A 16,515-nucleotide genomic window follows, 5' to 3' on the forward strand; every position below is an offset into this window, starting at 1 on the left:
TGCCATCTTCATTGTATTTGGTCTTATAAACCCATTTCAAACCAATTGAATCTTTTCCTTTTGGAAGATCAACCAGCTGCCAAGTTTGGTTCTTTTCAATGCTCCTCATTTCTTCATTCATAGCTTCCTCAAAGAACTGTGTTTCACTTGCAAAAAATGACATATTGCAAGATTCATAAATTTCAGATAAAGAACGAACCTTTCTTAGAGGAGTTTCAGAATCATAATCATCTTCATCTGTATTACTCCTTGATGGGCCAGCAACATCTTGAGGGGATTGTTCAAGAGGAGCAAGAGGTGCAAGTTCAACGAATCCATGTTGAGCATCTTCATCTTTCCATTTCCATACTGCACTTTCATCAAAAAATACATCTCTTGAAAGCACCAATTGATTAGTCATTGGATTATAAATACGATAACCTTTTGACTCATCATTATATCCAATGAAAATAAGTTTCTCACTTTTCTCATCAAATTTTTCTCTCTTTTGAGAAGGAATGAGAGAATAAACAATACAACCAAAGACTTTAAGTTGACTTACAATTGACTTTCTTCCATGTCATGCTTCAAAAGGGGTTTTGTTTTGGACCGCCTTTGTATGAGATCTATTTAGGATGTATGCAGCACTACTAACAGCTTCAGCCCAGAATTTGTTTGGAAGCTCCTTTCCTTTTAACATGCTCCTTGCCATTTCCACAGTTGTGCGATTTTTTCTTTCTGCCACACCGTTTTGTTGTGGTGTGTACCTGATCGTAAGCTGTCTTTGAATGCCTTGTTCCTTGCAATAGTTAATAAATGGCTTATGAATAAATTCTCCTCCACGATCTGTTCGAAGAGTCTTTATCTCATAGCCACTTTGTTTCTCAGCAAAAGCTTTAAAGTGCAGGAACATAGTGAAAGCCTCGGATTTCTGCTCAAGAAAATAAAGCCAAATCAGTATGGTATAATCCATCAACAAAGAGCAGAAAATACCTTTTGTTACTCAATGAAATAGTTATTGTTGGACCACAAATATTTGCATGCACGAACTCAAGAGGAGCTTGGGCTCTCCAAGCTGTTTTTGGAAAAGGAAGACGATGCATTTTTCCAAAAGCACATCCTTCACAAACTTTATCATTCTTCTGAATTTCTGGAAGATCAACAATAATATTCTTCTGTTTCAATAACTACGGACCTTTGACATTCAAATGACCATATCTCAAGTGCCAAAGATAAGAGTCATTTGGACTTTCAGTTTTGAAGGCAGCATATTGAAGGGAATTCATATTGAGAGGAAAAAGATTATTAAGAGTTTGCATCACAACAGCCACTTGTCTTCCAGATATTTTATCAAAAATCTCACATTTATCATCATCAAAAATCAGCTTGTAACATTTTTTAAGGTATGAAAAACGATAGAAAGGGGGGTTTGAATAGCGTTTTCAGCTAAAAACTTTTCCCTCTTGAGATTTAGACAAATCTCTTGAATAAACAACACAAGGTGCAAAGATAAGAGATGAAGAGAAGCACCCAAGTATTTTATCCAGGTTCACTTGATAATCGCTCAAGCTAGTCCAGTCCACCCGTTAAGGTGATTTCTTCCTTCTTAGAATGAAGGCAATCCATTATTCAATGTTTGTTACAATTGCACTAGCAACCTGCTCAGTGACTAACAATACAATGAACTAGCAAACACTAAGATTCACTCTCTTAGTCTTCTCAAGGAGCTGATCAACCTTGGTCCCTTAAGAAAATCAAACTAACTGTTTGAGGGTTTTGGGTTTACAATGAGTGCTTCTGAGAAAGCTAAGGTAAACACAGTAAGAACTATTGGCTTAAGCTTGTACAAAGTTTCTTAGCCTCTTCTTCCAACTTCAGCCTCTATTTATACTCCAAGGATTAGGGTTGTATTCGTTGTATGAAATGCTACTGTTGGAGGGCAAATCCGGAACTTCCAGATTCTGCTGGGGCTGAACATCTTTGGTAAGGTCGTCAGGATAGTACAATTGCTTTTGTACTTAGACAGCGACGTGAGCCTTATCCTAGTTGGAACTTGTGAAGCTTGGTGATCAGAGTCAGAGGAAAGCTTGGATCCTCTGACCTTCAAATCTTCTGCTTCTGGACATCATAGTTGGAAGTACTTGGTCTTCAGAGCCAGCTTACTCTTGGACTTCAGAATCTTTACTTCTTAGCTTCTGGACCTTTAGAGCTTCTGGACCTTCAGAGCCTCTGGACCTTCAGAGCTTCTGGTCTTCAGAACTTGAAGTGATCTGAATCCACATCAGAGCTTATCATCTTCAGAACTTCTGAAGCATATACTACTGTTCAATCAGAACATAGTGAGTGCGAAAGCGTTGCGTTGGTTAGTCTTAGGCTAAATGCTTCTGATAATTGTGAGTATTGATCAGAGTCAGAGCCTGTCATTTAAACACTCAGAAAACAATGTTAGAGTACCATAATTGTTCATACACAATAGTTAACATGTAATCATCAAAACATAGAGTTGTACTACATGACCAAATCTTGGTCTTACAATTTTCTCATGATTTGTCCAACACTCAAAAGATTTTGAGAAATATTAGGAGAATAATGAACATCATCAATGACTTTTTTGTTACCTTCACTTGTGTGGATTGCTATGGCACATTTTCCTTGAATCTTCACTTTCTTCCCATCACCAAGTTCAACCACAGATGAGAAATTTTTATCCAAAACTTCAAATGCATTTTGGTTTCCAGTTACATAATTGCTGCAACCACTATCGAAATACCATTTTTCACCGGATTTTATATCATCAGTCACAGACAAGAACAACTTATATGTTTCATCTTCTGCAGAATAATTAATAGCATTTTGTTTGCCATCATTTTCCCTTTTATGCCAACAATCCCTATCAGAATGATTAGGAATTTTGCACCTAGTGCATTTGTAACGACAATTCTCATATTCATGACCAGATTTCTTACAAACATAGCAGTAAGAATCATAGTTACCAGAAGGTCTTTACTGCCATGAGGAATCTCTTCTTCCTTTTCCTCTGTCACTGATTTCAAATTGTCTGCCACCACGACCTCTGCTGGAAGGTTGTCCACGGTATTGACCTCCTTGTTGTGATTTGGAATTTTTTAAGTTCTGCTTTGCTTGAAAGACTTGCTCTGATGGCTGGTTGTTGTATTTGTTCACTCTTTGTTCATGAGCTTCTAAAGACCCCATAAGCACATATTGAGTGAGCTTTGAGAGATCTTTTGTTTCTTCAATAACAACAACAATGTGTTCAAATTTTTTAGGAAGACTCCGAAGAATCTTCTCAACCAGTTTCTTTTCAGAAACATCATCTCCACAACTTTTTATTTGATTGGTTTTTTCAGCCACCTTTGAGAAAAATTCTTTGGGACTTTCTCACCTTCTTTCATTGTGAGATTTTCAAATTCACTCCACAAGTACTGCAACTTGATAGCAATCACCTTTGTTGATCCTTGAAATTCAGTCTTTAGTGTTTCCCATGCCTCTTTGCCTTTTTTAATACCAAAGATTCTGGGATAAATGGCTTTGTTTACTCCTTGTTGGATAATCCTCAATGTTGTAGCATTTTTCTTCACATTCTCCTTGTATTCTTTCTCTTTAACATCAGTCCAGTCTGCTGTTTTTTGGTCTGAAAGCTCTTCATACTTTTCTTCAACCACATCCCATAGATCTTGAGAAAGGAAGATGGTCTCCATTTGTGAACTCCAGTAATCATAGTGTTCACCATTGAAAACTGTAATTTGACTTGTTGTATATGAGAAAACTGAATTTGTTGATGATGCCATGGTACTGAACCTGGAGCTCTGGTACCAAATTTGTTGGAGCAGCGGAAGTAAAGTAGTGGAAAATATAGGAGAAAACTTAAACTTTTTATTTTTCCGATTTTCTTGATGAAGAACTTACAATGCTTCTCTATTAATACTAGTAGTGAATAGAGAATACTAGTGAATAGAGAAGACAAAAAGATGTAACTTATGCAACTACATAAAAGACATTAACCTCTAACGTTATTATGTTTGTAACCACCAAGCATTAATATGCTTGTAACCCATAAGAAATGCATAAAGACACTTAAACAAAATGTAACCAGCAATTACAAATTAAGTTGTCATTTAACAAGAATCACTCTTAACAATTACTCTAGGTAAGCCACTAGCCCAAGCTATATGTTGCACAGAGAAAATGGCCTCCAAATTTCTGCAAAATTCAAATTAAAGTCCAATTTCTTAAGGAGTCTTAACAAACACCCCCACAACTAGCTATGTTTGTAAGATCCTTAATTGACCCATCAACATTACATTTCACTCAATCATCATGGGGAAGCACCCAAGCCACTAACACCTGCCTATATACCGGCGATATCAAGACAAGGTGGTCACAAAGGTATCACACTGAGAATACTTCACCTCTAATCTGCACGCATTAGAGAAGACTATTGCTGCAAACAGAAACTCGCGTCGTTGAAGACAAGATCACTTGTAAGAGCCCAAGCGACCACATCTGCACCTAGATCAAGGAAAGAAGGGGCATTGCTAACACTTCATCAACTATATGCGCAAGAAACAAGTGAATAAATTGATCAAACTTCCAAACAAAGTCACTAGAATTGAAGTAATTCGTCACTATCTTCATCAAGATCAATGACTAGAATTGGAGCTAAGGCAACTTCCCTGAGCACCAATCCCATATGCAGCCACTTAATTATCAGACCAAAACTAAGCTAATAATCTATCCCCAACGTATCCCACGGTTCAAGTCCTTTCACGTGAACTGAATCCCTCACCACACATGAGATTCTGAGTGACCTAATGCACGACAGAGAGCAATCCATTCCCATATCTATATATATTGTGTAATTTCTTTGTTAGTGAAAAATTGAACAAAAAGTGGTAAATATAACATGCTTTGCTAAAACTTTGCCTACTACTTGAGAAATTGATTTGCTGCAAATTATGTTGCGATTTTCTAACACGCACCTAATACCTTGATCCATAATTGTTCCTGCGAATTTTTATAATCACAAAAAAAAATTGAAAATCCTGAGCAAATTTTGTAGCACATTATGCAGAAAAATTCACAAGTAACTAAAGTTTATATATATCTCAAATAAGTAGTGAAATTTATTTGCAATTTTTCAACTTTCTACTATTTGAGTCCTAGAATTGATGAACATGTAGAATGCCTTCTAACCAAACATTTGCAAAGAGGCTGTGATATTCCAACCATACTAGCTATTGACCAAAAGTTAAAATTAGCACTAATACACCTTATTGGATCTTGCAACTTGATGAAGGGTGTATTTGCATGAAGATTAGTCTAAATTATTACAAGGACCACACAATGAGTGCAAAACTGATTTGTTGTCAATAGTACTCAATAGTATAATAAATTAGTACACTTACCACAAATTCGTTGAGATGTGAAATAGTATAATATAAATGGATATATGCGAGTTAAAAATTTTAAGTAGTTACAACAATGCTCTGTGAAACAAAATTGTAAAAATAAAAGGATGACAATTACATATAGTCTCAAGGAGAGGCTAATTATTGGATTGGACTAACATTCCGGATGAGAGCCCTCGAGTTGAGACTTTGATCCATTGTCAATCAATGACTAAATATTAAAAGTGAAGATGATTATTCGTACAACATAAACGCATCTGCAAAGACAACATGTTTTGTTGTGCTGCATGTATTTTTATGACGAAAGGAATTCACTGGTGACATGAGTTCTTGCAAGAGGAACACACAAGAGACTGTGTGCTCTTGGAACAGTGAGACCAGCTCTTTCCTCCATGTTAACTTTGGCATCACTTCCCTTCAATATTTGGCCTTTCGGACCCACAACTTGCAGTTCAAAGCATTGGATAACAGATGAAAGCAGTGTAGCCATTCCTGCTGTGGCCAAATTCACTCCAGGACACATCCTCCTTCCAGACCCAAATGGGAGAAGCTCGAAATGCTGACCCTTGAGATCAATGTCTGCTTCTTCCAAAAACCTCTCTGGACGGAATTCCAATGGAGTCTTCCAGTATTTTGGCCGGGTCTCTTTGCACGTCCCATACATTGAAGAGTACCAGTGCTCCCTCTGGGATCACGTATCCGTTGAGCTCACACTCTTGCGCACACTTTCTCTTGACAACAGGGAGTGGAGGGTGCATGCGGAATGTCTCCTTCACAATGGCTCTGATGTATGGAAGATTCTGAATATCTGATTCGTCGACAAGCCTATCCTTTCCCACAACACTGTCAACTTCCTCTCTTGCTTTCTTCAGCACCCTCGGGTTGTTGATGAGCTCTGATAGAGCCCAGTCTGTTGCCACGGCTGTCGAATCCGTCCCTGCTGAGAAAAAATCCTGCACATAATACCAACTAGGATCAGTAACATTAATAACTAGTTCACTAACTTTGACCTTAAACATAAATGTAAAGCCAGTAAATAAAACTTACCACAACAAGACCCTTAATTTGTTCCTTTGTGATTTTGATTTCCATGCTCTCATCTTCAGCAAATTCAAGCAAAGTATCGAGGAAAACTACACTTTGCTCGCCCTCCTCGAGTTCTCCATTTCTCTCTTTTCTCCTCTTTATTATCTCTTGGCGTTTCTTGATGACCTTCTCAATGACAGGGTCGAATTTGTTGAATATTTCATCTATTCTCTTCTCATATTGTCCAACCTTGAACTTCTTCAATGGCCAAATGAAGTCTGTGAGACTATATTCCCCGAAGATCTCAAGCACCTCACGAGCAAGATCTCTGACCTGTTCAGCCTCCCCCAGCATCATCCTCGAGATTGTGCTATTTGTCCACTTTAGAAGCTCCTCGGTGGCATTAAGGGGTTGTTGAGATTTCGCACTCTGTGCCATAGCCTTCAGAACCTTACGAATCTCCTGGCTCCTCAGAGGCCTTAACTTGTTGACGGTGGTGGCGTTGAGGAGGTCGTTCATGATGATCTTCCTGATGAACTTCCAATAAGGAGCAAAAGGGACCATGGCAACAGAGTTGTCATAGGTGAGGCGCCTAATGGCAGAGGTTTGGAACCTTGTGTTGAAGGAAGAGGCCTCATGGGTCTGAAGGAAGAGTTTGAAGAGTTCAGGAGTGGAAGCAACGACAGTGGGCATGGAACCAAAATAGAGAGAGTACAAAGGCCCATATTTCTCACCGAGTTTGATGAGGGAGTGGTGGAGAAGAGGTTGGTCCAAAAGGTGAAGGTGTCCAACGAATGGAAGACGAGGCTTGGGACTTGGAGGGTTTGGAAGGTGGCGAAGGGCTTTGGATTTTGCAGTTGGTGTAGGACGAAATTGTAAGAACAAGGCTAGTGCCAATAAAGCTAATGCAATTTCCACCAACATGGTGTTAATTTGCTTGATCTTTGAAGTGGGGTTGAGTTGAGGCTATATATTAAACAAGAATCTGTTGTTGCCTGAGAATACAATCCTCTGAAGCTTCCCTTTTATGAAAATGGTAGTATTTGCTTGTGAGCAGGGGGGGCGGACCTAGGTAGGATTGAGAGGGTTCAACTGAACCCCCTGAACAAAAAAAATTGCACTTAATTTTTTATATAATTTATTTTTGAACCCCCTGAAAATTTTAAATTATACTAGTAGACTAAATTTTACATCTTTTTGCATTAAAGACCCACCTATTTAAACAACTATGACTTGAATAATTTCTCATGTATAAACATATTAAAGTTGTTTTTAATTATATTTTTACCGATGTATTCATTTGAAAAATTTGAACCCCGGGTCCTGGATCCACCACTGGAGACTAGTAGTCATATATGGAATTATGGAAACAAACACAAATTCAATTCATTAATTGATGGTCTTTGTGGTCCAACAAGTGATAAGTTGAGATAGATATTTGTTTTTCAAGATTGGAGTCTGTACTCTCTAGACAAAAAAAGCAAAAAACAAAAGTTATGGCTGTAGACCCAAAACATATTGTTTAACATTTCTTTCACTCTGTAGACACACATGGAGGGGCTGCGTGTCCCCGAGGGTTAGCTCAAGTGGTAAGAGCTATGGGACATAAGGGTGGGGAGGGGAAGGTCCAGGGTTCGAATCCTGGAAGGAAACTTTGAAGGGAATTTCTAACTTACTAACAACTAACCACTAACATTTACCTATCAAAAATGGAGAGGCTGCGTAATTGTATATGTGTAAGAAACTTTTAATTTGCTCGTCCTTGCCTCCCAACCCCCGGACGAAAATGAATGGGCTAAGATTAGTCAAATTCTCACAGCTTGGAAAACGTAACCACTTACTCCCTCTGTTCCTGATCTTTTGTTGTTTAAGGTTATGCACATTGTTTAAGAGTGCAATTATTGAAATATTTGTTGACATAAACACCCTTATTTAATGTTGAGTTAGAGTTAAGAGAGAGAATAATAGTTATTGGTTAAGAAACTTGTTATGATTTTGATTGGTGAAAATAAAAGGTGGTAGGTGAGAAATGTAATATTAAATGAGGGTAAACATGGAATAAGTTGAGAAAAAATGCATTGGGTTTGTAAAACAACAAAAGTTTTGAAATTTTGACCAAAACTTAAAACAACAAAAGATCAGGAACGGAGACAGTATCAAGGAATTAATGATTGGTAGACTACTGTAGGGTGGTGATCACAATCGCTACAAAAACACGTTTTATATTTTTATCCCACATTTTTTATTTTGTGACGGTTTCAATTTGTGACGGTTTGAAACCGTCACAAAAATTGGTATCCAAGCACCTAGCGTGGTTTATGAATCACCACTGCTGAATTATTTCTATGCTTTTCCAATATCTTTTAGTATTATATACTATCCAGAAATAAGAGGAAATTGTAAAATAATTAATATCTTTGAAGGTTGAAAAATCAGTTCAAAATAAATTAATATAAAAACTTACGCTTTATGTTCCTCTGTTTTAGTCGATGCATAAAATGCATAAAAGTTTGATTACATATGTTATACTAATACTTTTGATGCACAGGGGTTATTCATTTATGTTTATCGTGTATATTTTTTCTTTCTAAATTTGTATTTTTTTTTATGTTTATTGATAGAAAATTTATTATGAATTAAAAGAATAAAATTAATTTTAAATATTAGTAAATATAAATTTTAAGGTAAATAGAAGAAGAATATAGCATGACATAAATGGGAGGATTAAAACCGTTAGATAATGAGAAGGTTATTCTTTCATCGATGTCATATTTAATATTAAAATCACATCTCCAACTTTTAAAGATTAATATTAATATGAATTATTGTTTAATTAATTATTCTGTAACTGATATTTATTTGGTGTGTAACTAATATTAACTATGATCCTTTTTTTAGGGAAAGTACATAGACTTTTATTTAATTACTAATATAGTAATATTAACTATGATCTCAAAAATAAAGTTTGGTGAAAGTGAAAGGTTATTCCAATGTTTACTTTGGCATTCATATGCAATATAATGTTAAAAATCGTATCTTTAATTGTTAAATATTAATATCTATTTATATCTATCTATCTATATCTATACTATATATAAAGGAGAGTTTATGCAACCTTGGGGGCAAATCTGTCATTCAACAATTAATTCTACAAACTGTGAAAGATGAGCATGGATATTTTAGTAAAAACGCATTTTATTTTGCTTAGATTGAATCTCAGCTGTTCATTCTACATAACCTTAGAAAGAACAATTGATCAAACTTCAAAGTGTCTAATAATGTCTCAATAACCTTTCAAATTCTACAATCAAGATCAATTGTGACATTATTAGACACTTTGAAGATGGATCAATTGTTCTTTCTAAGGTTATGTAGAATGAACGGCTGAGATTCAATCTAAGCAAAATAAAATGCGTTTTTACTAAAATATCCATGCTCATCTTTCACAGTTTGTAGAATTAATTGTTGAATGACAGATTTGCCCCCAAGGTTGCATAAACTCTCCCTTTATAGATAGATAGATAGATAGATGGAAGATAGATAGATAGATAGATAGAGATAGATAAATAGATAGATAGATAGATAGATAGATAGATGGTTATAAACTTATAATTAAGTCAAGAGGACATGTCCAGTGGCGGAACTTGGTGTGGACATAGAGGAGCCATAGCTCCCTCAAACTCTTTAGAAAATTTTTATATATTGCCCCTCATATTTTCTTATTCCAAGGATATTATATATAACAAAATGTTCAAGCATAGATATAAGCATTAATTTGCCTCCGTGGTAAGTCTGTGTCCGTCACCAGCTGGGATTCCGAGTTCGAATCCCATCTTCTTCAGTTTTTAGATAATTATTTCGCTTTCACACTCTTTTAACCAGCTTGGGTTTTTTTTTTTTTAGATTAACCAGCTTGTTTTAACATTTTTTCTTACTATTCTTTAAATATTTATTTAAGTATTCATCTACATCTTTTTACTTATCATTAATCTTGATAGTTTATGCTATTAATTAATAGTACATCTATCTATCATGCAATGATAAAATGAACGATGACATTTTTTTTTTCATAGAAAAGTGAGAGTTCTAAGTATAACAATTTAAAACATAAAAAATATATATACCATAAAAACGACATTATACTATTGAGATAAATTTCTTTCAGAAAACTAAACATCAAAAGTAAAAGAATAAATTCTTTTTTCCAAGAGAAAGACTTGTAAGAATAAACGAAAAAATGTTATTTGAAGGTAAAAATATATATCAAGAATTTAAAAGTTGAAAAATGAGAAGCAAATTTTTAAAATTATTAACATAACTTATAATAAATTTTTCATATTTATATATATAAATTAATTTTTTTATAAGTATATGTGCGAATTATTTTTGAACTTGAAATTTTATTTCAGCACCCTCAAAAAATTTCTCCAAGTTCCGCCACTGGACATGTCCAAAACCCAATAGTCATTTATTTACTATACATTATCGGGTCCTTCGACGAAGATTGGTCAGACATAGATGCAGAATATAGACTAGTGGACAAGCATATGCTTCGTGACTCTCTTTACCCCAATTTTCAAGTGCAAGTGGCTTCAATTGAATAAAGGTTGTTTGCAAGACTTACCATATAGGTCGTGTTCGTTGCTATACCCTTTATTTTTTAACTATGAGATTAAAGTTTAATCTTCCTCTACGTGAATAAAGTACATTTTATAATCATGAGGTTAACTATGAGGAGAGAAATAATATAACCTATCATTTGTGGATAGTTGATATTCTGTTATCATTTGTCTTTAGTTTTATACATTTTTTTAATAGCACAAACACTTGATTTTTTTTAGCTTATCAAAATTTTTTTGTCTCTCAAAAAAAACTTATAATTTTTTGAAATATGTCTGAATAACATTAAACTTGGACTGGCACGGAGGCCAAAAGGTCCGCAGAAACAAATGAGTTCGCTTCAGAAGGGACTTCCTCAATCCACACTAAACCGGCGAATGAGGAAGCCTTCCTAGCAAGTAAATCCGCCACCGCATTGCCAGAACGGCGAACAAAAGAAAGGTCTATTACATCAAAAGAACGGGAAAGAACAAAACAATCATTAATAATAGAAACTAAATAAGAAGCACCATCCGGAGGCTTGGTCCATCGTTGAAACAGTTGCAAGCAATCTGTTTCAAAACAAACACGACGGAAACCAAGCTGAATGGCTAGAACCATAGCCCAACGCAAAGCAGCAGCTTCGGCCAACAACGGAGATGAGGCCGCCAAAGGGAACGCAGCTGCTGATGCCAAAACAAAACCCTCATGATCCCTGGCCACCATACCTGCCCCGATATCAGAAGCAGACCTGAAAGAAGCATCAAAATTAATTTTGATCACCCCACGCGTAGGCCACTGCCAAACTACCACCATGGAAGGAGCATTCCGCACCTCCGTCCCACTCGCCGGCAACAACTGACCCAGGTCCTGCGCACGCTGCACCACCAAGGGGACCGAGAACGCACGTCCCTCAAAGACAACACGATTCCGGGCCTCCCATAAAGCATAGGATGCCGCTTGCCACAAAGAGATGGCATCCTCCTCAGCTGAATCAATAAAATATTTCAGGAAATCATGCAAAGTGTCAAACCTGTCAAGCCGTAGCGCAAGAGGGCTACCAAACCAGAAAGCTCGATAACCGCACACCGAATCCACAAATGATCAACCGTTTCCGGTTCCATACCACACAGGGGGCTATCAACCTCTACATCCACACCACACCGCACCAACGCTGTCCTCACGGGAAGATAGCCAGAAGATGCGCGCCAAGCAAGCTCTTTGTGAAGGTATGAAAAACGGTAGAAAGGGGGGGTTTGAATAACGTTTTCAGTATAAAACTCCCACCTTAAAGATTTTGACAAATCTTTCGAGAACTTAAGTGCTAAAGATAAGAGATAGAAAAGCACACAAGGATTTTATCCTGGTTCACTTGATAAATCACTCAAGCTACTCCAGTCCACCCGTTAAGGTGATTTCTTCCTTCTTAGAATGAAGGCAATCCACTAATCAGGTAAGAGTTACAACTGCACTTGAAACCTACAAGTGACTAACAATTACACTGACTTAGCTCACACTAAGATTCACTCTCTTAGTCTTCTCTAGGATCCGATCAGCCTTGATCTCCTAAAGGAACTAAACAAACTGTTTATCAAGGAATTGTTTACAAGAGATTTGCTTCTAAAAAGCTAATAGTAAACTCAATGAATTTCAGATGAAAGAAAACTTAGAAGAATTTAAGTTTGTCTTGCGCGTATGTGTATGCTTCTAGCCGTTTCTTTCAGTCTTCAGCCTCTTATATACTCCAAGGATTAGGGTTGAGCGTTGCATGGGAAATGCTACCGTTGGAGGGCAGTTCTGGAAAATCCAGCTTCTGCTGTGTCTGAAACTGTTAGGTAGGTCGTCAGGAAGGTACAGTTGCTTTTGTACTTGGATAGCGACGCGACCTTTAAACCTAGGAGACTTCTGATCAGGGGAATGCTTCATATTGGAACTTGTGAAGCCGGTTGATCAGAGTCAGAGGGAAAGCCCAGATCCTCTGACCATTGTTTCTTCTGATTCTGAACTCAGAGGGAAGAACATGGTCTTCAGAGTATCTTGCTTCTGGACATCAGAACTTCACTAATCAGCTTCTGGATCTTCAGAGTCTTCTACACCATCAGAACATCTGAGCCTTCAGTGTTTCTTGGTTATCAGACTTTCTGGATCTTCAGAACTTCTAGTGACTGAGTCCACATCAGAGTTTGTATAACTTCTGAAGCTTTTCCACTGTTCATATTGAACATGGTGAATGCGAAAGCGTTGCTTGGGTTGCTCTTTATACACAGTGCTTCTGATTTGTGTGAGATTGAGTTGAGGTCAGAGCCTGCAAATAGCACACTCAGAAAAACACGTTAGAGTACCACGATTGTTCATATCAAAAGGTTAACTTGTAATCATCAAAACATAGAGTTGTACTACTAGATCAAAACTTGATCTTACAATCTCCCCCTTTTTGATGATGACAAAACTAAGATTTTTGATGAACAATTCTTAAACATTAAACTAAATTCACTCAGAGTTTAGAGATATAGAATAAGACTTATCCTGATGTGAATAGTTTATCTTGCTCATTCTGAATTCAAGTTACTGCTTGATTCTGAGCTTAGCTCCCCCTGAATCTAATACTTGATGAAAACGTTAGTAAAGTCTAGATTCTGAGCTAAATGATATAAGAGTTCAGAGTGAAAAACTTATGACATAGATGAAAATCGAGTAATCAGAGCGCATAAGTAATCAGAGTCACGGACAAGGTATCAGAGTCTTAGGTATCAGAGTCAACTTAGAATCACTTCAGAAGAAGTGAAATGTATTCCTTGTTTTTGCCCAGTGACACATCTATGGTCATGAAGGTGGCACTCTTAAATTCTCCAAAAGAAAAATAAATCACACTAACACATCTTACACATCAAAAACTGGGTTTACTCCCCCTTTTTGTCATAAGCAAAAAGCTTGGGGTGTGAAAAACTTAGCTTGAAGTACAAGGTACTCCCCCTTAGAGAAGGTCTAAGTTTAAAGACAATGAAAACGATGCAAGAATCAGAGTTAGGCGAAATGAATAGAAGAGTTAATGCAAGAGAAGAACGTTTACCACCGGTCAAGGGAGTAAAGAGAGGGGTCAGTTACCAAGAACTTAACCTCGAGAAACTGTAGGAGCATTAACTTTCAGAGAGAAAGTGAAGCCTATATAAAGCGTTGGAGAGAAAGGTAAGCTTCACACCTCGAACAATTTTCAGTAAAAAAAAAATAAATGGCATCATACATCGTAGCACTAGAAGAGCTGAGGAAGAAGGCCTTTGAGGAGGACTTGTTCCTGAACATCAGGCATCCAGAGGGTACAACGACCATCGCGGAGCTGACACGGACACTGCTGGAAGAGGACCTGCGTCCAGAGTTGAAGAGAGACCTGAGGGAATTTCTTGCCTTCGTGGAGGAGGTGCAAGAACTCAGCCGGCTTGAACTCAAGCTGCTGGAAGAAAAAGAGAGTTTGGAAGAGAAGCTCAAGACTGCAGAAGAGATTCTGGAGAGGGATGAGCTAAAGAACAGGCTCAACAACATCCAGTATGCACTGGAGCGTCTGGAGAAGGATAGGTCAGAGCAGCGCCAGGAGTGCAGAAGAATGAGGAGAGATCCTCCATTCTAGACTTTTAGGGGAGGAATGTATGATGTAAACACAAAGATATGATGAATAAAAAGATTTTTGCAAACATATGTGACACAAATATATATAGATATGCATAGATAATCACAAACGAACAAAGTAGAATAAGTAAATAAAAAGAAACAGAGTTTAACAAAAATAAAACAACGTTAAAGAAAAAGAAAAACGAAGAGATCCTAAAACTAAGGTTTATCCGTTCGACGCAGAAGTTCCATCATCATGTGCTTCATCTCAATGAGCATGGATTCATGAGTGTCAAGACGCTGTTCCATGATGTCGAGTCTGGATGAGCTTGACTGAGTAGAACCGGAAGGAACATTCTGAGCAGCTTGAGGATCTGGAATGGAAGCAGAAGCAGCAGGAGTAAACACTACTGGTGCAAGTGCTTGGCATCTAAGAGCTTCAGCCTCAGCCTCAAGTCGTTCTGCCTCTAATCGGGCTTGTTCAGCTTGAGCTGCTGCTTGACGTGCAGCGTCTTCTGCTTGAGCTTTCTTTCTCTTGGCTTCTTCAATAGCTTCAAGAAGCTTATGTCTCTGTTCTTGTTCATGAAGAGCCACCCTTCGAGCAAACCTTTGCTTTGCAGCCTCAATGCTCTGACTTCCCTCTGCATGCAGGAGTTGCATCATAATTGGAACTTGAGCCACTAGCCAAGTGCCCAGATTGTTCCACTCATCAGCCACACGTTCAGCGTTCTCACTGAGGTCAGTCTGACCGTGCACATTGCGTAGCATCAAAGAAGCTTCATGATAGAAAGTATTGATGCACTCAGAGAGAGAGATGTGGGTCGGAGGTGAGTGTAAGGGATTATGGAGAGGTTGGTTTCAGGAGAGGCTGGGTGATTGCTGCTGTGAGCTTCAGAGGCACCTTGTGGAGAGCCAATGTTAAACGTTTGAGCATTGGGTTCAGAGGTTCCAAGGTGAGGTTCTGAAGTTTCAACCAGAGGATGGGGTGATCTAACCGAGGATTGGTTAGACACTGATTGTTCGGGTTCAGGTTCTGGTTGAATAGGCTCTTGTAGGTCTGGGGCAGGGTGAGCTTGTTGAGCCAAAGGGTCTGCCTCTTGTAAAGGATTGGCCAAGATAGGTTCATCTGGGTCAACTAGACGTTCAGGTCTAGGGCCAGGATATCTCCTAGGGCTTGGACAAGTGAGGTAATACTCTTCTAAGGTAGACACCTTTTCTTTTCTGACCTCCATGAATTTTCTAATAGATTCAGAGTTATTGGAGGGAGAAGAGTCAGCAACATTGGTTGGGAAGGATACAGGTGTAAAGGCTGTGGAAGAGTCTGTATCCGTGGGTTTGAGAGCCAGACGTTCTGATGCTCTTGGGACAGAGTGATCAGAAGTTCTGGGTTCAGGTTCTGTGTGGGTAGGCTCTGGTTGTGCATGAATGATGGGTTCAGAAGATAATGGGTTGTACTGAATGGTAATGGGAGAGGTAGGTTCTTCTGACCTAGAGGGTTGGTTCTGAAGCAAATTCCAGATAGGTGCTTCAGTAGGGGAAGGTTGAAAGAATGAAGATCTTGGGGAATGCGGTGGAGAGGTGGTTTGTGCAGCTGGTTGGGATTCAGGAATAGGAGTGAGGGGATTTGAGGAGTGTTTGAGCATGGCAGATATAGGGAGTGCATCAAATAAATTCAAATCATCATCAGAAGCAAGTGCAGACTTACTTGAATGTGCTGATGATCTAGTCACTCTGGCAGGAGGTTCAGTCCTTCTGAGCACTTCAGCAGCTGGTTCCACCCGAGTAGGCTTCACCACGATTCTGACCTGCTTCTTCTTCTTCTTAGGAGGACCATCCTCATTATCACTATCATCACCATCATCAGGCTTTCTCTTCTTCT

General features: G+C 38.0%; 1 protein-coding gene and 1 pseudogene across 1 annotated transcript; both read right to left on the reverse strand.

Annotated features, from left to right (window-relative positions):
- Positions 1-559: 559 nt before the first annotated feature.
- On the reverse strand, positions 560-3,788 carry LOC130712217 (uncharacterized). The gene is made up of 4 exons (XM_057562055.1): positions 3,383-3,788; positions 2,987-3,230; positions 2,575-2,896; positions 560-910 (listed from the first exon to the last, which is right to left on the reverse strand). Exons 1-4 carry the CDS (start codon positions 3,786-3,788, stop codon positions 560-562), a joined length of 1,323 nt encoding a protein of 440 aa, XP_057418038.1.
- Positions 3,789-5,415: 1,627 nt separating this feature from the next.
- LOC130714647 (2-hydroxyisoflavanone synthase-like) lies at positions 5,416-7,522 on the reverse strand (annotated as a pseudogene).
- Positions 7,523-16,515: the final 8,993 nt, after the last annotated feature.

Source organism: Lotus japonicus, chromosome 4 (genome assembly GCF_012489685.1).
Source record: "Lotus japonicus ecotype B-129 chromosome 4, LjGifu_v1.2".
NCBI classification, from domain to species: domain Eukaryota; kingdom Viridiplantae; phylum Streptophyta; class Magnoliopsida; order Fabales; family Fabaceae; genus Lotus; species Lotus japonicus.